We start from the raw sequence: 22495 nt of genomic DNA on the forward strand, positions 1-22495 counted from the left end.
GAAAGAGAGCGCTATTTATAGCCTCCTTCCAGCCAGTTAGAGTGTGTACGGCTTTCTTCTGGAAGCGACACGTAGCAGGAGCGTGGGAACAGGAAAATGCCTTTTAACTTGTAAAAATCCACTCCGTCCATCGTATAAGTGGGTTACTTTCACTGATGTGGGAGAAATACATTAACTTATAAAAAATCCACTCCGTCCATCGTATAAATAATTTCTTTTGTATATTGAATTAATAAATCATTATGATTTAACTATTAGGTGGACCATTCAAAAATTTTAGAGCTAAAGCTTCTAGATTTACGTATTATGGCCTACTTTAATTTTAGAATAATGTTACTCTTGGTAAATTCTGTTTTCCTAATGAGTTACTTCGGATTAATGGATTAGATGTCATATAAACCCCACAGCAGGTGCTACGGAGAGCTATTGACGGGCGTTTGATCGCAACTGTTTCCTGTGGTGGGGCATGTATGAGGATATTTTATCAATATTTTGTATTCAATGGTTAAAACGAGTCATCATATCTTATGTACGGTTCGGATCTAACTAATTATATATATATGTGGCTATCGGTTTGCGAAAGTAACCCGATAGTTACCAAGCGCGAGTTGCCCTAGGCCAGGTCTATTGGAATGAGATAGAGGTGGACGCGGGTCCGTGGGATGAGCTGGACGTGGAATGAGCAGGAGGTGGACGCGGTTGCGTGGTGACCCCGCACTACGTACCTGGTGCCAGGACTGCATGGGCCCACCCATCGTAATATGTGTGTTTTATCCGAGCCGTCTATTTGTTTTTTCAGATTATTTTAAGGTATTCATCAAAAATTAAAGCATATCTAAAGATAAAGTGGGCCACAGCGAAAGAAACAATGGAAATAACGATGTTCGCCGTTGAAACCTCATCGGAGCTTTCAGGGATATTTATTTGTCATCCAACCAGTTGATAAGGTCGACCTGTATGAAGGGAAAACGTAAATATCATCTTGATCCACAACTTCTGTGTCGCTTAAGAAGTTTTCAACAGTAGATATCAATCCCCACTGTTTCCTATGGTGGGTCTACATTAGCCTTTTTTTTTTTTTGGCTTATTTCCTAGGAGGAGCTGGAAAAACGGATGGACGGCGTGGATAAAACAAATACATCACGGTGGGCCTCAAAAGAGTCTGGGTATCACATAGCTATTAGACTGGGGTCATCACGCAATCCGCGTTCGAGGTAGAAAACGATGGGATATGATCCCGTAGATACTTCCTTCATCTTACACTATCGATCGCTTCTGGCCATTGATTTGGCGGATCCTATCATAGATGGCTCACATCTGAAAAGTAGACTGATATGGTGGTCCTTGGAATCTATACATGGCCTACAAAGCAATGGTGGAGGAAATAAGTTGATAACGGCCTAGATTCGTCAAAGTTGTATAAAACCATGCATATATTCTGGGTCCCACAACTTGGACGGTCTTGATTTACATTTGTATCCATCATTCTTTTCTATGAAATGGGTGTTTACCATTTTACAGTACTGCCAGATGTACCATATTATATTTCTCGAGATCGACGACGAGGACAGATGGGCAGGGTAGGAACGCGGCACGAAGTTACTGGTGGGACTAACGTGCGCTGGGTTCTTCAAGGTTGAAACCGTGGGTCTATCGGTCGAGTCGGTTCCCTAAATTCCACACGCGTGCTGAGCATACGCATCCACGCGCAGGTAAATATGAAAATATGTAAAGGTGTGTGAGATCTGGACTTTCCATAAGGTTGATAATAATTTCTAAATCTTCCTTCTGAAAAAATCAGATAATTTCGCTACCTTCGTGGGCGATAATATACAAAGTAAACTGACGGTTAAATCTAGCCATTCATTTATTTTGATTTTCTGTGGCCTATTTGAGGTACAAAATGCTGTGATTTTTAATACTGATAATATAAATATCTATATAACCTGATGGAAAGATCAGATCTGATACACGTGCCACAATGTGCCAAATATGCATGCGTGTAGATGTGATGGGTTACCCACACGCGGAGTGGATTTTCTCCCACAGAAGACCGACCTGTCCAGTTGATTGACTCGCTTGATCCACGGCACGTTGCGGACACAACGTGAGCTAGAAGGGAGAACGGCTTCGGTAGAGCTGAGTAGATTTCTGGCTGTGGGGACCTCCTTGATGTATTATATTTACATCCACACCGTTCATTCGTTTTGAAAATTCATTTTAAAGTGTGATCCCAAAAATAAACCAGATCCAAATCTCATGTGGCCCACACCACAAGAAACTGTGGTGGTTGACCATTAAAACTTCTAGAAGGCCAAATTTTTTTCGGATCAAGATGATATTTTTGTGGTCCCTTCATTAATGTATTTTGACCTCACCAACAGGTTGGATGGAAAATAAGCATTCTGGTGGTCGTCCTAGAAGTTTTTAATTGTGGGCATTCAATCACCACTGTTTCATGTGATGTGGTCCATCTAAATTTTGGATCTTCTTCTTTTGACATCAATACCTAAATGATCTTTCAATATGGATGGACGGCGTGGATGTAAGGAACATACATCATGGTGGGACCCATAGTCAGGGATCCACCCACATTGACACATCCGGGGATGCACCGAAGCCGCGCCCAGCTAGAAGGCTCTGCCTGTTGGCCCCACAAAGAATGCCAAGCTACAAAATCGTAACGATATGATGATCCAACCGTCTGATTAGTTGGTGGGACAATAAAAATAATAATTCTATTTTCTTTTTCTTTTTTTAGTAGCTAGCGTGGAACAAGCAAACTAATTGTTGCAGTCTTCCTAGTTACATCATGGCTTTGGGACAGTCCAGTCAGTTTATCTTGTCCGTTCATTGGGTCTGGTACACATTTTTGGGGCTACCATGTAAAATTTACAATGATTGCATCCACACCACACATCCATTTTGCTAGATTATTTAAGGGTGTGAGCCCAAAAATGAAGTAGATCTAAATCTTAATTACACTACATCACAGGAACAGTAGAGATTGAACACTTACTATTAAAAACTTCTTATACCAGAGAAGTTTTGGATCAATCTGATGCCAAGGTCTGTGTGCGACTCAGACGGTAGTGATCCCTCCAGTATTGTAGGAGTCGAGCTGTGTTGGCCCCACCATGATGTGTGTACGAACATCAACACGTGCATTTGATGGGTCCCCTTTAAATTATGGGATATCCCAAAAATCAATCGTATACAGAACTCAGGTGGGCCATACCATGTAAAATCATATGAAAACATGCCTAAAACATATAAAAGCACTTGGTGGGACCCACCTGAAATTTGGATGCGTCTGAAACTTGGTCTGACCCCTCATCCAAGTGGGACACACATAATGGATGGGCTGGATTTGTGAACGACATCTCAATGGACCCAATAAATGATTATGAATGTTTTAATGGAGAGTAACCCTTCTCAACTTTTGTATGTGGTGTGGCCCACAACAGTCATGAATTGACTTGATTTTTAAGCCCAAGGCCTACCATGGAATGGTGCATCTGACTGATGGGGTAGATGTTTGACACACATCATGGTGGGGCCCACACAACTCGACCTCATGAGAAGTTCTCATGAGGTCCACAGCATTGAACCATTTCCATAGATATATATATATATATATATATATGTGTGCGTGTGTGTATGTGTGTTTAGCGAGGATATGAACTAAAAATGAAGCAAATGGCAATTAGAAATTGAACGCCACTGTTAAAAACTTCTGAGCGCCATTGTAATGTTTACTTATCATCCACCCTATTTATTAAGTCACATAGGCTCAGATAAAGAGAAAATAGAAACATCAGCTTTACTAGCCCTAGGAAGTTTTTAACGGTGGGCATTCAATCACAACTATTTTCTATAGCATTGTCTACCTGAGATTTGAAACGGCCCAAAAATGATATGAGAAAAATGGATGAATAGCAGGGATAAAACACATACATTGGGGTCCATGATGGCTTGGAAAATGAACTGTCAGGAAAAGAAGTACAACTGATGCATGGATTGTGGGATCGATGTGATTTTCATATTTTAGCCATGAAAATGCATTCTGATCCAAACAGACGGTCTGGATCAACTGATTGTATTGTGAAATTATCCCAAGAGGGATCTGTTTGGTTTTCCAATTTCTCATAAGGCTGTGTTCGTATAACAATTTACCGTAGCATTTACCTGCATATGGGAATCATGACTTACCTACTTTGGCCCATGCATGGAAGTAGACATGACGTTAGCAAAAGGTCGTTGTTTACAGCCATAATTTCCCATTTTTTAAAAAAATTGCAATGTGCATGTTCGCATGTATGATCTATATTTATAATTATTTCTTTACATCCATTGTTTATATATTGACTATATGGATGTAACATATATCATGGTAGGGCCCACAAATTTTTATCACATCAATACACCATTGAGGATGATGGTGGCAAACCATGCAATCTACGCCCTCATATGAAGGCATACATGTTTTCATTTTTATTTTATAGATACAGCTAAACATGAGAAGTGTCGTATCAAAGGTTTTTATTGATAATTACATCACTAATCAAACATGTAAAAGTTAAGAGCAAACTTGCTTTCATTTCAGTCAACTTGGTAGGGTAAGTAATGGTTATAAATTTATTTTACAATACCGTCAAATGTCAAAAGTTCAACACGTCCAGAAATGTAAAGTAAATTAGTCATTGCTATCATTTCCACGCATTTGTTTTAACCAAAATTATAATTCACAAATTAATAATCAAATATACCTATAAAGAAAGGCGGTAAATTAAATTGTAATCATTATAGACGAAATAAATAATTTAGCAAAATTATTATTGCAGTCAAATATAAGTAATGTCAATACAATTACAAAAGTAAATAATCCTTACTTATTAACACTAATTTAGTACTGCAATTGACAATTTAAATAGTAATTTTTTCCAATTTTTTTATTTTATTTACTTACAAAAGATATAACATACTTTATTTTACTAGTTTTATTTTTATAGATATAGATATGAGCATTATTTCTCTAGTTATAGATATAAGTGTTATTTTTCTAGTTATAAATATTACTTTAAAAATATTATTTGATCGGATATTTGATTTTAATTCGTTAGCTTATTAGTTGGAGGTGTTAGTTTTAGTGAACTCAATCTAACTTGACCCAATTCAAATTTTGTCCAGTAATTCTATTGGAGGGGAAAGATGTATCATAATTCACCACCAAGTCTAAATTGCTAGTAGATATTTTAACTGTAGTCATGGCATGGATGTGTGGTGATCTAAACCTTGCAAATCTATGGTACAGCTGTGAATGAAACATAACTAAAAAGTTTCATTGAGAATGTATTCATGGCATGGTTGTGTGTTGATCTAAGCCATTCAAATCTAATGATAGAATTGTGGTTGGAAAAAAAAATTAAAAATCTCAAAAATTATATTGAGAATGTCTTTATTTCGTGATTTGGGCCTTCTAGAGCAATCAATATTTTACCTGGATGGGGATTGGCTGGTAACCCGTACACTAGCCAGCTAGCTGGTGGAAAAAACCTCTGTGGGCCCTACAATGATGTATGTGTTTTATCCACGCCATCCATCCATTTTTCCAGCTCATTTTAGGGCATGAGACAAAAAAATGAGGCAGATAAAAAGCTCAAGTGGACCACATCATAGGACACAGTGGGGATTGAAAAAAACATAAACATCAGCTTGATCTATAACTTTTGCTGGCCCCAAAAAGTTTTCAATGGTATACACTCAATCTCTGCTCTTTCTTTTGGTTTGGTCCACTAGAGCTTTGGATTTACCTCATTTTTAGGCTCATGTACTAAAATAAGCCAGCAAAATAAATGGATGGGGGTGGATAAAACATATACATCTTATCCATTTTACCTTATCCATCAGCTACGCGGATTGTGTCGAGGTCATCAGCCAATCCACGTCCATTTTACCTTATCCATCAATTTGATTGCTATATATTGGATGGTTAGGACTGCTTGATCGGTTTGATTGCAATGTAGCCCATAATTTCGATGATCCTAATGGCTGTAAATGAATGCCACATGTGACCGGAACGAATGAGTTGCACTATTTTCAACAGATGCAGATTGCGTCCTGTAAGGTGTTGGATGCACCGGGTCAAACACTACTAAAAAAGTATCATGCGTGCGTGTATAGGCGTGAAACCGTGTGAAAAAGTAAAATAAAAAATAAAATAATAATTTTATGCTATATATATATATATATTATGAGTCCCGTGCATGATAGGCTCACGGCACCGGTGCTCCACATTTTCCATATTGTGTGACCTAATATGTAAGATATATGGAGAGCTCCAGGAGGATAAGTTCACCTTTTAAATTACCTCAATGCCCTTTATTTCAAATTAAAGCTCTACCATATCCTTTGATAATGCATGGGTTTAGCAACTTGGAAAGTTAAATAATCGAGTAACCAAGGGCAAATCTTATGGGCTCAACTTTGGCCAGTTCATGCTAAATACATGTCACCATACTGGTTTTTCCTATAGCCTATGAATCTAGGGCCATTTTTTGCATTAATCCACACCGTTCCTATGATGGGCTAGGCAGTGGGTGATTGATGAACAGAACAATTTTTGAGATTGAAAGACCCTGTTGATGGCCCACAAAAGACCATTTAAGGGATAATTGCTCATATTAAAAGTAAATGAGTTTGCACTAGCCCGACTTGGATGAGGAACATGAATTAGATCGACTCGTTAATCAGATGCAGAATTTCCCTCTCTCTTATATTTTATATATATATATATATATATATATATATATATATATATATATATAAAGATCTCATTCACATTGGGAAAAGTCCCCCAACGTTTTCGTCTTCGAAACACCTCCTTTCTAACAGTATTATTGCATAACAGTGTTACAAATATCACTGATGTTTTGAAAATACTGCAATAATATTGCAAAAGATACATGAGACGAAATTATCTTGAGCTTTCATAATATCGGCATATTTTATAATATTGTGTTTGATTGCAATAATATCGCGAAAAATAATAAAAACCTTTAAAATTTGTTATGTAAAAATACATTTGAATTTCAACTATATTGATTAATTTACAATAAATGTTTTTAAATGTTTTTATTTTCAACGAAAGAAAGGAGATTTTCTTGTGTTCATGGGAGTCAGGATTCTATGAGCATGAACTGAGGTACATTACATTTACATGATAAATGATACCTTGAGAAAACACCCATGTCATTACAGTTCTGCAAATTTCCTCAACTGTCCAATATGCAGGCGTCGGGGCGCCCAACATGCTTCCAATCAAGAGCAGACGCTGTTAAAAGTAGAACATGAAAAGTCATTCACAACAACTGCATTTTGCAACTCTACAGAAAAGAAAAGGTGCACAACGATATTCAGAAGCATTTGGGAGAAGAGAGGAAGGAATACATGGATAAGTCCAACCAATGATCAGTAACTCCACACTCCAAAAAAAATAAAAAAAATTTACATTCACTGTAGGAGAAGAGAACAGATCATCTACAACCAGTTGTAGCTTATCTCGACCTACAACCCTTTTCTACAAAGCATAGGCAAATTGGAAACCAAAAAAAGAAAAAAAGAAAAAGAAAAAAGAGGGTTGTAGCATACAACAGATTGTAGACTATGAGTCCTCCCAGCAAAATGCATACAGACTCAAAACCAACTTTACAAGACTGGAACACCCCTCAACCCCTCCCCTCCAATGGAATAAAAGAATCAGAGAATATAAAGCAATTGAGGTAAATGGAATTTGATTAGAGCAAACTGGGATTTCCCTGCGGTGCGCTCTGCGGGACACCGGTGAATGGGTCTCCAAACGGGTTGATGGTCCCCATTTGCATCTGCTGCTGCTGCTGAGGATGGTGATGATGAGTTGGGTATGGATGCGGGACCATCATCATCGACATCATATGCTGCTGCTGCTGCTGAGCCATTAAGGCCATCTGCACGTTGGGTGGGGGAGCAATGCCGTTCGACATGGAGAACGGGTCCTGCGAGTCGAACGGATTAGCGTTCATTGCAACACCATACCCCACATTCTGTTGTTGTCTCCTCACTTCTGCTTCATCATACAAGCTATCGAGCAACAGCTTGTTAAAACCACCAGCCTGGCAACAAACCGAATTCATGATAAGATACAGAAAAGAAAGAAAGAAAAAAATGCAGTTTTGAAAAGTCACGAGTTTTTGGAGGTGCAAAGCTTCAAAGACGAAAAAGGTAATTGGGTTGTCAACTTGTGATATACTAGATTCATGTGGCCTAGATGGGCCCACCTAACATCCACATCAGATTATCACTGAGGTTACCAAATGGATGAGAAATGGGAAGAAAGAAAAAGAAGTGTCTAAATGCATTTTAAGGGTGCGTTTGGATGTAATATAGAATTGGATTGCAAATATGCATGCCCAATAAGGTGGAAATGATGAAGCTGTGTTTTCCTTCCTTAGCATTCATATTCAAGCTGTGGTCTCCAAATTGTAATTCCATTTCTTCCAACTTCAACTTGAAAGGCAACCATCTGTGATTTGTGGTCTACTTCCTCATTATGAACACTTGCCATTTCCTCTCGACTAAGAACATTGGCCATTCATTTCAGTTGTGCACATCCAAAGGCAACCTATGGGCTTTTGCAGAAAATGGATTGTCCTTGCTAAAGAGCGTATGGGTCTTGCAGGAGAGAGATACTGTAGTCCTGATCGTTTGAGTTTGAACAATGATGCACATTTCTATACGACAAAATGTCTGCCATGGCATCTCTGTCTCTCTAGATAACACATATGATGCTACGCATTCTTTCGAAAGCTTTCTCCATCCTAAAACAGGATACCAAATCATAAGCAGATGGTGAGCTGCTTATGATTGTTAAACAGGCATTGTTTGATGATGGTGGCTAATATCACACAGCAGAAGCAAAAGATGAAAAGGCAAATAACCAAACTATAGATTGTGCAAGAAAATACAAACCAATTTGCTTTCGGTCAGGTGGCTGCTATTGCTACTAGGAGTTGAAACCAGTGCTAGCTCCCATCCCGAAGAACCCAACCCACTCAATGACAATCCACGAGGCTTCGAATCATCTCCTGCATTTTATTTATTTTTAATTCAAGGACTATAGTAAAACATAATAGAAATCAACCGCGGCATAAGAAACAAAAGCAAAACAGTCCCTTTGTGTGCCGTCAACCAGAAATGGCTGAATCAGTTGGGAATTCATGATTTTGATCAGTTGATGAGAGACCCACCCAAATCAATAGTGAGATAAGAACAAATACTACATCTTTATCGCAGCTTGTAATTTGTATTGGAAAAGGCTGGAAAACAGTATCCCTCCTAATGATGTTTATTTTTTCTGCTCCCACCCAAATAATCCCTAAATCAATTTACTGAAAAAATTCACTATGCAACCTACCAGGTGGTACTATGGCAAGAGCCATTGCGTTGCTTTCCTCAATTGCAGCGGCATCGGGATTAATCTCGTTCAAGCCCTGTACAAGAAGTATGAGATGAGGGATTGCAAAGAAATAGAATCTAAGGGACATGTGAAACTCACCAACAAATCTCCAGTGTCTGCAGCTGGCATGGGTGGTTGAAGTGCAGGCTCAATGTTGAGCTGAGGAGGTTCTTGTATCTCTTCGGCAGGTTCTTCATCATCTTCTACGGTGGGTTTTGGACTCTCAGGAGGAGGAGAATCTTCTGCTGGTTTGCATGTCACTACAAGGTCCCTATCCTGGTACTCCTGCTCCAGAAGAGAACCAATATTATCTCTCTTTTATTCTTGCAAGTCAACGGCGATGAGATTTTATTCAAAAGAAAAAAGGTAGAACTACAAAGAGTCCCATCAAGGCAATCAATATGTAGAACCAGAACATAAATAATGCCTAGAAACACCTTCCTTCACCAGAAGATCTGCTGTGGAATTTTGTCATATACTATTAATAGGCTTCCTTCAACATAAAGAAGAGTGATCCCATGTTTAAATTGACTCTCTAATCTTGAATGTGCAACCAGATGGCACCCATGGATGGACCACTGTCAGCAAATCGCATAGATTGGAAGATGCTGCATATGCAGTTGGACCCTTTGTAGGTGACTGTTCAGGCAGTTGGGATCATTTGATCAGTTATATTTTCTAGTGTTGCTGATCCAAGGTGGGATTCACCCAATGAAAGGTCTGGAATTTGGATCATGAACCACTCTGCCACATGTCCAGTTCAGGTGAGCACACAAGATGCAAAAATGGCTGGGCAGTGGTCAAGTGAGGTTATGTTTTAAATATAGGCTGGCATTTAGTAACAATCTTCACTCAAATCACTCAATTATTCAACAGTAATATTTTCAGTTTCTTAATGACTTCAGATATTCTAATAAAATTACACAATCCCCCCACTTTATTTCTGAAAATGCCCCCGCATTAATCACCCCCGGTGAGGAGTCTTGAACACAAGACCTCCCGCTTTGATACCAATTTTATGCATGACAATTAACCACTTGCACGAAAAGCTCGGACTAATAGAGCATGGCGAATTAATCCCTTTATCTCATGGCCCAGGCCCCAAATCCATGGGTTATGTCCTCGGTCGAACCCTCTTCATAGGCCCCATATCCATGGGTTTCGCCTACCTCGAGGGCCCCAAATCCATGGGTTCCGCAGGCCACCCACCTCGAGTGTGCCCCTACATCCCACAAGCCACCCCACTTGAGACCAGTATGAAAATGGCCCTGCATTGGGGGGGGAGGGTTAACAAGGTAGGCTCGGTAGTGGGAGTGGTGCAGAAGACAGAACTGGCACTATGTGAACTTAAGACACATTTCACAGTTTGGGACTGGCCTATCTTATCACAATAAGTTCTGCAATTTAAAAGACTGTAACAGTAGACATCTTTGCAGTCTTAGAGTGTAATATCCCCATCTCAATGCTGCTAACAAAAAAATCTATGCCTCAGTCCAGGTATGAATACTGGCTCCCCCATGTTCAATAAATTAGCAGACGCGTACCAGGGATGAATTCATGTTTACTCACCAGTCTCTGATTTGCAACAGAACCCGTACAAGGTGCCTCTCTTATATATTCCTCCATTGTTGTAAGAAATGAAGGAGGTGGCTGTCGAAAATGAGATGCATAAAGAACCATAAAAAAGATGTCCCAAAGTATGAATGACCAAAGTAATCAAATAAAAAAATTTACCCACTTTACCCAAATTTAAACAAATAAATTGGAAGAAAAAAATAAAAACCTGTCTCAAAGTTGGAAATTGGAAATTTCTAGCAAGCTCCAAGCCTTTGCAAAACTCGTAAAAATCAGCAAGATTTTGTGCCTGTTGAAAGAATGAGCAAACTCAACAACCGATTCCTGGGTTCCAAAAAAATCCTAGAAATCTGCAGCTGAGCATCAGTTGTTCTCAGCATTAAGCACTTCAAATAAAAATAAAGGGCAATGAGACCTGGTGGCCTGCTCTTTTATAAATGTTGAGGGCTTTGACGGCATCATGTCTTGACATATCAAAAAACTGCATTGAGGTAGAAAAATTATCATTTAAAGAGAAGGCCCAATGCGATCCATTCTTAGAGGTGAGTATAACATCTAGAATGTTGAAATCACCATACCATATCCACAAGATTGATAATTCCATCATTCATGGAACAATATATTTTAAAACTCTCCTTCAATACCTGCATAACAAAAGTGGAAACGTTAATAGATTGCATGTAATTGTACAAATATAAATATTAATATATAAATTGGGTTTCTATAACTTGTTAATTGTAATCAACCTATGTACTACACTATTAAATAGTGATTGATTGTAACCAACCTATGTAATCATCTATCATATTGCGCTTATGGGATCGGTCCCCAGCCCAGCTAAAGGATGGTTGCGTTGGGTTGGCAGCTGGCGTGGATGGAAGTGGTAAGAAAAGACTTAACCTCTGGTCTAATTGAAGGTCTGGCCCTTACTAGAGTGGAAAGGTAGAAAAGGATTCATGTAGCTGACCAATTGGGATCAGGCTTAGATGATGATGATGACGACGATATAAATTGGGTTTCGATATAAAAAATGCCCCAAAGTCCATAGACAAACTTTTTTATAAATAACGAAAATTTTTATGGTCTGCATGTCCTTTTGTAGGCATTGGCACATAGGCAATCCTCCTTAAACTTAAAACTAATTACTATTAGTTCTAACACAACATAACTGCACTCACCTACAAGAAAAGGAACAAAAATTGACTACGACTAGGACTTCCATAACTTGCTTAGCAAAACAAACCAAGTAGGACACTTTATCTAATTAAGGGAACTTGCTAAGATTATTGTAGTTTTACTGGTAGAATGCATCAATTTGTCCCTCAATGCTGCAAATATAGAAATTATGGGCTACTAGTGGTACAATTTTTCAAAAAGCTAAGAAAGAAAGAAACGAAAGCAGTCATAGCCTTTTCATTTCAAAAGCTAATGAAAGGTAGAAGTGTGGTTATGACATCTGAGTTTCATCTTCTCTGAATGCCTGCCATAGTGCAATGCAAATTCAAATGCTGAAGTAACATCCCGCATCAGACATAACACTTCTATCATTACAGTTGTAGCATGGAAATAAATGAAGCATACCAGAGCTAAGGCATACTGTACGAGATGGTTGTTGAAAGCTCCTCCTTCAGGCTGAAAATGGCAGCATAAAGTGAGGAATCTGATCTAAAGAATGAGGATCCATATAGGAAGCTAGATTATAAGTCACATCAGTGCAGAGTTCTGCATGCGGATTCTTTAGCTAGAAAGGCCAAACTAAAATGAAGATTCAAAATTGGTAACTACCTGACAGCCAACAAGACGATACAGTAGTTGCTGTAAAGCAGGCAACTGCTCCAACAGATCCTCACAACCCAAATTTCTGGTTCTACTATGCTGTTAAAAGAAAGGGAAGTTCATGTGATATAAATCATGTAAGGAATTGTATATAACACTCAGGCATGCTCATAAGTGGAGTGGAGTGCACACCTTGGCCGACCCTGGTGCAGATTTCTTTAAACGCTCTGCTTCGATATCATATTTTAATATCCTAAAACACTCAAGTCGTTCCTCTAGGAAGAGTGCATATGTGCGAACCCATGCAGAGCAATCCCAAGCTGCAGGGAGAGAAATCTAATCCCTCTAAGGCATATTAACAAAACCAAAATTCTAGGAAGCTTTGTGAATTAAACTAACAGCATTGGAATGCAAAAGGAGGAATGCTACTACAAGATGTGCATCTGTCGTCACCAAACCCAGATATTCCCCTGCATGCGAGATCCCATCTGTCATAAGGTGTGGCTGGCCCAAAAGTCAGGCTGGTCTACTCATCAGGTGGCCCATACATGTATGTTGAACATGAATCTTTGGTTATCTTTTCGTAACCGTCGACCTTTTCCTAAATGTGTGGCCCCAACTAATGAGCAGATCTTCCTGATTTTCGGGCCATGGCATATTAACGATGGTGAGGGCCTGATGCATGGCCGGATGACAGACAAGTGTCCCACATTGCTACATGTGGAGCATCTGGATTTGGCGATGGCAGATGCATGACTGCAGTTGGCATTCCTTGTGAAGAAACTTTCTGGAGCCAAACATAGGCAGAGATGGCGTACCAAGAGGACTTGAGTCATCCTTAAAATTAGATATTTGAAGAATCTGTCCTCTGCGGGAGTAGTTTAGCAGCTCATCTCTGAAGGTAGGATCACCCTCTCTCAACATCCTGTGGATAACTAATAATGTTTTCAATGCAACCTGTACAATTGCACTGATAAGAAATTAAACTTCTATAATTGTGATGAATTCCATCATGCGACAAATGGCAAATGGACCAGAAAATCCAATCCAAATATTAGCAATAGATCTTAATCCAAAATTTAAATCTGACTAAATGCCATCCCGAAACTAGCAAAATGGTAAATTTGACATCAGGACCCATGCAAATAGAAATACCATTATAGATGCATGTGAGCAAGATGCCCAAATTAAAACCTGACTAAAACATTGTCTCGAAACCAGCAAATTGGTAAATTTGATATCAGGACCCATGGAAATAGAAATATCGCTACAGATGCATGTGCGCAAGATGCCAACGGGTAAGCACAATGATAATTTTGATCTTTTGGGTATGCATGGACCTATTTCTGAAGGCCAAGAATCATTATTTACTTGATCTATAGGCATTGTGTGTGGATCTTTGTACATTATGAGAACCATACAAAATCAGTGCAGCGTGGGGCAATTGCCACATGTCCAAAATGTCTTAAATGAACAAAAAGAAAATCAAACGTATACGCACAATTCAAGCCACATTGTTTCTACATATTGAATAATTAATAATTATGAAACTCACAAGACGAGGGAAAAAATGGTACCGTCCAGTTACGGGTCTTTGCCAATCTCCTTGCAAGTGCATGTATGCAATAAGCAATATCGGCACGTGGACGAACTACAGAGGTTGCATGAAATATTTCTGAAATGAGTTAAAAAGTGGTTAGTGCAAGAATGAAATCATTGTCGTCGTTGTCTTAGCCTTTCTCATGGCAATTTAGGTTGGTTTTTAAGAGCTAGTTTGATGCGCACAATAGATTAAGAAAAGAATAGAGTATAATATGACATGTTAAGAGAAAAACAGCTATTTGGAGCTTCCATCCTAATCATAGCTAGAATGAATTTTGAGTGCCATAATGCATTCTATTTATAATTTATAAGTTTTAAAAAGCTAATGCAACTTCTTATTTTGAACTCATTAGATGGATTAGGCTCCCTCTCCAAGACTCCAAGTTCCAATCGTCGTCCTCTGAGTTCTCCCTCTCTCCCACCTCGCCTTAATCTTTGTCCAAGCAGGACCTAACTGGTAGATTGGCAAAAGTTTTACAATCGACTACCCCAGGACATCAACTTTCCCCTTTTACTCAGTGTTCTTTGAGCCATGTATTAAAACCCAGCTGGTAGCATCCTCCATATCCAAAAACAAACAAGCCTTGGAAGCCACACCAATAGTAAACCGCCCAACCCACGGACGCGTAGCTGCTACTTCAAGGTCCACCTCATGGCATCCACAATCAGGACAAGAAGAGGCAAAAGAAATGTTTGCAAATGAGTTCCCTCATGCTGGGGGACGTGGATTGCCTGCGAAAGCCTTTTGCAAAAACTCCAAGCGATGGTAAGCTAGATGGGGTCCACCATGATGTTTATGAGAAATCCACCTCATCCATCTGTTTTGCCAGATCATGCTATGACATGAGCCCAAACATGAGGCAGATTCAAAACTCAAGTGGACCACACAAAAGGAAACAGTGAGGATTGAACGACCACTGTTGAAACATTCGTGGGGCCACAGATGTTTGGATCAGGCTAATATTTTATTTTTTCAGTTCATCCCAGTAGGAATGACCTTATGAACGGTATGGATGGCATATAAACATCACGGTGGACCCCAGGGAGGTTTCAACAGTAGCCATTTCCCTAACCATTTTTCCTGTTGTGTGCCCCACTTGAATTTTTTATTTGCCTCATTTTAGGGCCCATGTCTTTACATGATATGGCACAAGGGATGGACAGGGTGGATTTCTCACAAACATCATGGTTGGCCCCAAGTTCCTGCGAAAGGCTTTCACAGGCAATCCATGTCCCATGCTAGGTGATAAACATAGGCACCCAAGTTGGCAATGAGGCACGAAAATGCACCATGGACCAATAGTGGAGAGAACATGCTCAGGTAATTGGATGCAGGGAAGCGTGCCGATAAATGTTTCCAAAAGACCATATACATGCCCACAAGATCATGCCCAACACTACACTTGAACCTGATTAGTATGCATTATCCAGAGAGTGAAATTTGCAAACAGGTTACATCTCTAGCATGCAAAGTCAGACAAGATCTAGGGTCAAGTTTAAGAACCAAATGACTAATAAAATCAGAATAAAATCCATAAATTCAGAAGAAGAAGAAGAAGTGACAATATAGCCATCCAATAATATAAAAAGAGAGAGAAAAAAGGGGGAAGGGGGGGAGTGAAAGGCCTATTTGGGACAACGTGAACAGATGCTTTCCACTGCCCGTGATTGGTGGTGGAAATGCACTTATGTTTGGTGTCCAAACAGCCCACTTTTCAGATTCCACTTCTAAAAACCTCCAGATACACCAAGGTAGATTTCATGGGCATCCTAACATTCTCAAACTAATATAAAGTAATGAAGGTCAGTCTTCATTAAAGTTTTACCACTGAATGATGGCCATCAGTTAAAACAACATACAATATTATGTCAACTCAAAGATTGACCGAATTAGAATTCGATCAGATTTCATCAAGAACAGCACAAATAAAACTAAAACAGATATTTTAAATCAGGAATTCAGAATTGAGAATTACTCACTTCGAACATATCGTTCCTTGGGTGGATTTTCAGAGTGGTTGGTCACTTTCACGATCGCAATATCTAATTCCTTGTTCAAAAAAAAAAAAAAAAAAAAACATTTATCACCAACATTCCTTTATTGATGGTCAGAGCCTTACAGACCCGATGCCACGGGCTCAAGGCTGGAGATGATCCTCTCAAAAGGAAAAGGAAGGAGAGAGAGAGAGAGAGAGAGAGAGAGAGAGAGAGAGAGAGAGAGAGAGCTAGGGTCCATTATCATGATTTGAAATCATACATGGGGCCCATTGAGCCCACCTCTGCTCATGGCAAACCTTTGGATAAGAGGCGTTTACCGTGGATTGTGCACATCCCAATATCACCCACTACTGCTAACCACAATGATTTAAATAAGGGCCTCGAAAATGGATGTTAAGATAATCTTCATTCTCACCCATGCATTTTGCACAGCCCCATGTCTGATCACAGCAGGCAATTGGATAAGAGGAGTTTACTGTGGATTGCACGTCCCTAATATTGTCCTAATCAGGTGATCACAGCCATTCAAATAGGGGCCAGAAAAATGAATGGTACAGCCATTTTTATTCTCACCATGAATTTTCTGCATGTCCTTCATTGCATGGCCAGGATCATCCAAAAATGGTCATTCTCAGGTTATGTACAATCCACACCAGAGTCCTCAAATACCACATACAGTTTATCATAGGTGGCTCACCTGGTCCCATCTATGATCACATTGGACAATTGGATGGAGGGTTCCAATGTGGATCCTATCCATAATATCACCCTTTTCCAGGTGATCACAACCATCCAAATAAGGGCCTGTCAAATAAACGAAAGACCATATTTTACCCTCTCGCCGTCCAATTTGCATGCCCATGATTATCCACATTACGGTTATTTGCAGCTCATGTGCAATCTACACCGGCTTCTTCCAATCCAACGGTGTCTGTTAATCGTTGGCGGGCTCAATTGGACCCCACATAGAATTCGCATTGTAATAGAATTACTACTGGATCGTAACTCGCTCTCTCTCTCTCTCTCTCTCTCTCTCTCTCTCTCTCTCTCTCTCTCTCTCTCTCTCTCGAAGATGGGGAAAAAATTGAAGCAACATAAAAGAAGAATTCTAATAGAATTCGATGAAATTCAACAATGATGACGGAAAACCAATAGCTAGAGAGTGACTGGAAGAGAATGTAGACCTTGAAATCGCTGTTGACTTTGGCAAGCCCGACTGTGGTGGAATCTTTGAGGGCTCCGTACGCTTTTCTCAAGCTCTTGAGCGTTCCCATCCCCCTCTCTCGCTGAATAAAAGGAAGAAAAAAAAAAAAACCAACCCTAGATTTCTTCCTCTTTCCGATGTTCTTCTTCTCTCTTTCTTTTCTCTTTTTCTTCTTCTTCTTCTTCTTCTTCTTCTTTTTTGCAATAGAAAAAGAGGAGAAAAGAGAGGAAACGAATAGAGGAAGGGGCAATGACAGAGAGAGAAGGGAGGAGAATGTTCTGTTTTTCTGTAACCGCGCTTTCATCTAACAAACCCAAAGAATTATATAATACACATTGCCCCCATCTCTTCACAGTGCACACGCGTTTTCATTTCTAGAAAGTGGGGCCCACCGTTCTGTAATCCAGACCGTTGGTGTATTGTATCCGGATGATATGTACCTATCACAGGCAGAAAATATTTCCGGATACAATATAAATATTTCTGTGTTATGGTTAATGAACAAATTGATGTGTGGAGCCTGATGTGATATTTTGATGACATCCAATCCGTCCATCATCCTATCCTCCTTGTTTAAAATTAAAAATAGGTCAATCCAGACTCAGGTGGGCCACACCATGAAAAATCATTACTAAAACCTCCGTAATCAAGTGTTGTGGCCCACTTGAGTTTTGGAATGACTTTATTGTTTATTGGGTGTCCATTCACCGTGATGTGATGTCCCCGTTATTACATGATGATTTCGTGTCTGGAAACGACTCACACGCAGTTAAAACCACCACCATATTAAGCAAAACCTTTGTTTGGAGGATCATGGATTTGTAACCAAACGGACCAAATTCGTAACTAATTCAGTCTTTGTACGTACATGTATACAACTCCAATATGGTGCATTTTAATGGATATAATGGATAAAATACATGAATCTTGTGGGGCCCACAAATGTAATGGACCAAATTTGCACGAAACCAAACGCAATTCCATCCTAGTTAATCCCTCATAAGCCGATGCACCGAACAGGCTATGGATTAGATGCAGTATACAAAAGATGGTGAGCCCCACATGCATTCCAGGAGATTTTTAATGGTGGGCATTTCCATCCTAACTATTCCCTGTAGTGTGGCCCACCTGAGATTTAGATGTACCTCATCTTTATGGTGGAAAGAGAAAAGTAGGTGCCACAGATGATGGACGGATTGGATGTGACTAAAACGTGACGGTGGGCCCAAAGTCAATTTCCACGTTAAGCTCAAAATATGGACGTTTGCACTGGATCCCGCCTGAAATTTGAACTGTCTTTTTGTGCTAACATATAAATGGTTAAGATGAGAAAACAACAACCGTCCATTTTAAACTGACAAAGATATTGATAATAATCAATGAACTCTGGATATTTCTGGTGGAATTCTCCATCCACGGTGGGACCCAACATACCAGCGGTCTGGATTACATAAACACCAATTTTCAGAATTATAAAGGATGCGTGAGGTTGAAATATGCGGGCCACGTATCATGTAGTTCTTCCCAACGAACCTTTTTTCCCGCTCCTTCGCTCTCCAAATGGAAGTGAACAAGAGAAGAAAACAAAAATAAAATAAAAAATACTCGATATTCTGTCAGAGTGCGATGGATGATACGTTGGTACTTAGATGTTACTTATAAATTCCATGCTTGGCATATAGATAAGTAAAAGTAAAAGTAAACCATCCGAATTATTGGTTTCAGTTGATTATCTGGCTATTGAATTGGTGGCCATTTACTGGACGGTTGAAAATATAAAATTCAATGGTCCTATTTCAACAAACAAGCGTCTACTAATTGGAGGATTTGCATTGTTCAGATAATCTGAGTTGTGGACCGTTACATAGATATAGTGGAATCCACGGTTTAATTTTGGTTAATGTATTCCATGTGCACATTTTCTAAGTGCCTGTGTATCAAGTGTCACAGCAATCTAGAGTATCAAATAACTTCCTCTCAAGAATTACGTGAAACGCAGCTCGCGTCCTTCCACGGTTATGCCCAGTGCTGTACACGAATGACTCGGCTCGATTAGTCGCTCGACTGGACTCAAAAAAGCTCAACTCAACCGTGTTTGAAACTGAGTTTCAGCCGAGTTGAGGTGATATTTTTAGCTTGAAAATTTTTCAATCTGAGTTCGAGCTTGCCCGAGCTCAACTTGACTCAGATCAAATCCCAATTCGAATCGAACTCAGATATCAAACCAATTCAGTGACGCGGTTACTTTTATATTGATGCTGCTCGTCAAGTGTTTGATGAAATGACTCAACGAAGTGTTGGCTGATGGCAAGGAAAATATGTATATGAAACAAATATATTTTTTTTCTTCTTAATATTGATGTTGCCTACAAGGTGTGTAAAACCGCTGCTACTGTTCTACATAGAATATAAATTTGAAAATGCAGTCCATGTGTTTGTAAAAATGTCGCACAGGCGAACTCGGCTCGAAGTAGCCTGAGCTGCTGACCAAACTGAGCAGATCTGGCCAGTCAGGCTCAAGGACTGAGCCAAGCCGAATTCAAGCTGGGGTCAACTAGTAGCCGAGTCGAGTCAAGTTGTGCCAAGCTCGACCCGATTCAACTCGTGTACACCTCTAGTGATACGCGAGCAGGGAGTGGGTACTACCTCCACCAGGACCTAGTGATATATTTTTTTTATACATGCCATCCATCCACTTTTCCTGATCATAATTAAGGCATGATCCTCAAGTGAACCACATCATAGGAAGCCGTGGGGATTAAATACTCACCATTGAAAAGTTCCCGAGGAGCACCGTGATGTTTATTTATCATTCAACATATTCATAAGGTCACATAGACATTTATGAAGGTAAAAACTAAATATCAGCTTGATCCAAAACTTCCGCTATTTTTAAGAAGTTTTCAACATCAAGCTTTCAATCCCCGCTGCTTCTTATGGTGTGGTTTACTAGAGCATTCGATCTACCTATTTCAAAATGGATGGACAGTGTGGATAATTATATACATCACCGTGGATCCCACATTGCTCTAACAAGACAGTCCCACTCTAACTAGGTCTTGATACCCAATCCCAGTTTGATAATTGGCCCCTAATTAGAGGACACGAATTGCCTGTACCCTCCGCCTACAAGAAACTGGGATTGCTTGCGACCCCACAGGAACAGTCGGAAGCAAGGTAGGGCCAGGGTCCACCCTTTTTGCAAGCTCATTTTAAGCTGTGAGCTAAAAAGTGAGGTGGATTTGAAACTCAAGTGTACCACACCAAAGGACAAAGTGCGAGGGAAATTCCTGCGGTTGAAACCTTCCCGGGGTCCACCATCCAAAATGTCCATAAGGTCATTGGCACTGGGATGAGCTGAAAACACAAAAATATTAATAAAACTTATGTAGCCCACGCAACAGTCATTAATATTTCCTCCAGTATAGCTCATTTGAATTCTGGTGTTCTTTTTTATTTATTTTTCCTCATTCCCCAACCTAGCTTGCAAAGCATATGAGCACTGTGAATTCCTCACAAACATCAGGATGGACCCTACCTAGCTTCTCACGTAAGCTTATGAGACACAAACTGCCTGATCAGTCACCGGAGATATTTCTAGTGATTTAATGTGGCAGGCCCCAATCAATCACATGAGCTTTCAAACATCCGCTTGTATGGATCCATTTCGAACGGCAATGGCCCAATTAAATCCGACTACTGTTCGGTTAGCGGGTAATCTGCTTTTATGCCGGAATTTCTTGTAGGCAGAAGGTATGTGGGCACAATGTAATGTCCATCTGCCATCCACTTCATCCATCAATTTTTGCCGGCTCGTGTAGATAAAAAAACGAGGCTGATAGAAAACTCGAATGGGTCAGGATTAGATCAAGTGGAGATAAAAGTACCCACCATTGAAACCTTTATGAGGTTACAAAAGCATCGGATTCAGTTAATCTTTGTGCTTCCAGTTGGTACGATTTAGAATCACCATTATGAGGAATTTGGATGGCATTTAAACATCACAATGAGCCTCGCACAAATTAGTAGGCATTTCTGTCGGCATTGTTTATCTCCATGTAGCTTGATTGGATTTTGGATTTACTTGGTGATTAGGCTCATGTCCTTACATAAGGCAGCAAAACCGATGAGTGGAGTTAAGGCAGCAAAACCGATGAGTGGAGTTAATGCCACATGGACATTGCTGATGCAGAAATCTGGACGTACTTCTTAGATTAGTTGTTACCTGTAAGAAAAGACGGATGGAGACCCTAGTTGCTACCGGGAGACCCTCTAATGCTAGAGTCAGACAGGTAAGATAGGTCTAGTAGAACGTGAAATTTTCTGGAGTGGTTTGTGTGTAAGATTGAGTGTACCTTTTACCATTAGGAGTGTTTCTATTTATAGTCGAGAGAGAGGGGTCGCATAGAAGGCAATCTCCTTATTTAGTAGGGACATGTTGTAGGGGGATTCGTATCCCAAGGATTATGGAAATATCCCCCGAGATCTTCGGCTGAGATCTTAGGCAGATGCGTGTTGCAGCTGTCTCCCGAGATCTTAGGCTGAGATCTTGGGCAGATCTATTTGTCAATACCTGTATTGTAATGCCCCGAAAATCGGAGGTCGAGCGCAGACTCAACTCTCGAGTTTCAATGCATCACTTGTGCAGCATAAATAGTGATGATTGAATGTTGTTCGTATTAGTGCATTAAACATGAATGAGATTACATTAAAGCAACATATCATATTCTAGAAACAAGTTGATTACGCAAGCGGAAGACTATGATAGATATATAAAGCATTTAAGTGATTGTAAGTTCTCAGAGTATGAACATGTCACTAGGTTAAATAATTACATGTGTAGTTCC

The 22495-nt window shown here is 39.8% G+C and overlaps 1 protein-coding gene across 4 annotated transcripts; it reads right to left on the reverse strand.

Annotated features, from left to right (window-relative positions):
- Positions 1-5923: 5923 nt before the first annotated feature.
- Positions 5924-17815, reverse strand: LOC131256652 (putative clathrin assembly protein At5g57200). 4 transcript variants are annotated; one of them, XR_009176905.1, is made up of 16 exons: positions 17629-17815; positions 16427-16496; positions 14422-14519; positions 13663-13801; positions 13037-13164; positions 12854-12943; positions 12650-12700; positions 11647-11712; positions 11484-11549; positions 11277-11357; positions 11063-11143; positions 9593-9778; positions 9452-9527; positions 9007-9122; positions 7234-8150; positions 5924-6051 (listed from the first exon to the last, which is right to left on the reverse strand). XR_009176905.1 is itself a non-coding variant. In XM_058257607.1 (15 exons), the coding sequence occupies exons 1-15, from the start codon at positions 17716-17718 to the stop codon at positions 7797-7799; spliced, it is 1692 nt and encodes a 563-aa protein (XP_058113590.1). In that variant the 5' UTR covers positions 17719-17815; the 3' UTR covers positions 7150-7796. The 4 variants fall into 4 exon arrangements, 3 of the variants coding, with proteins under 3 accessions (XP_058113590.1, XP_058113591.1, XP_058113592.1); XM_058257607.1 differs by lacking the exon at positions 5924-6051 and having other exon boundaries at positions 7150-8150; XM_058257608.1 differs by lacking the exon at positions 5924-6051 and having other exon boundaries at positions 7150-8150; positions 13663-13769; positions 17629-17814.
- Positions 17816-22495: the final 4680 nt, after the last annotated feature.

Source organism: Magnolia sinica, chromosome 9, assembly GCF_029962835.1.
Source record: "Magnolia sinica isolate HGM2019 chromosome 9, MsV1, whole genome shotgun sequence".
Classification (NCBI taxonomy): domain Eukaryota; kingdom Viridiplantae; phylum Streptophyta; class Magnoliopsida; order Magnoliales; family Magnoliaceae; genus Magnolia; species Magnolia sinica.

Excerpts from the sequence above, each read along its gene's own strand:
- LOC131256652 (XM_058257607.1), bottom strand. The coding sequence starts at position 17,718 with ATGGGAACGCTCAAGAGCTTGAGAAAAGCGTACGGAGCCCTCAAAGAT. Across the intron at positions 16,497-17,628 it reads AAGTCAACAGCGATTTCAAG|GAATTAGATATTGCGATCGT; the intron begins GTCTACATTCTC and ends TTTTTGAACAAG. Across the intron at positions 12,701-12,853 it reads ATCGTCTTGTTGGCTGTCAG|CCTGAAGGAGGAGCTTTCAA; the intron begins GTAGTTACCAAT and ends TGCCATTTTCAG.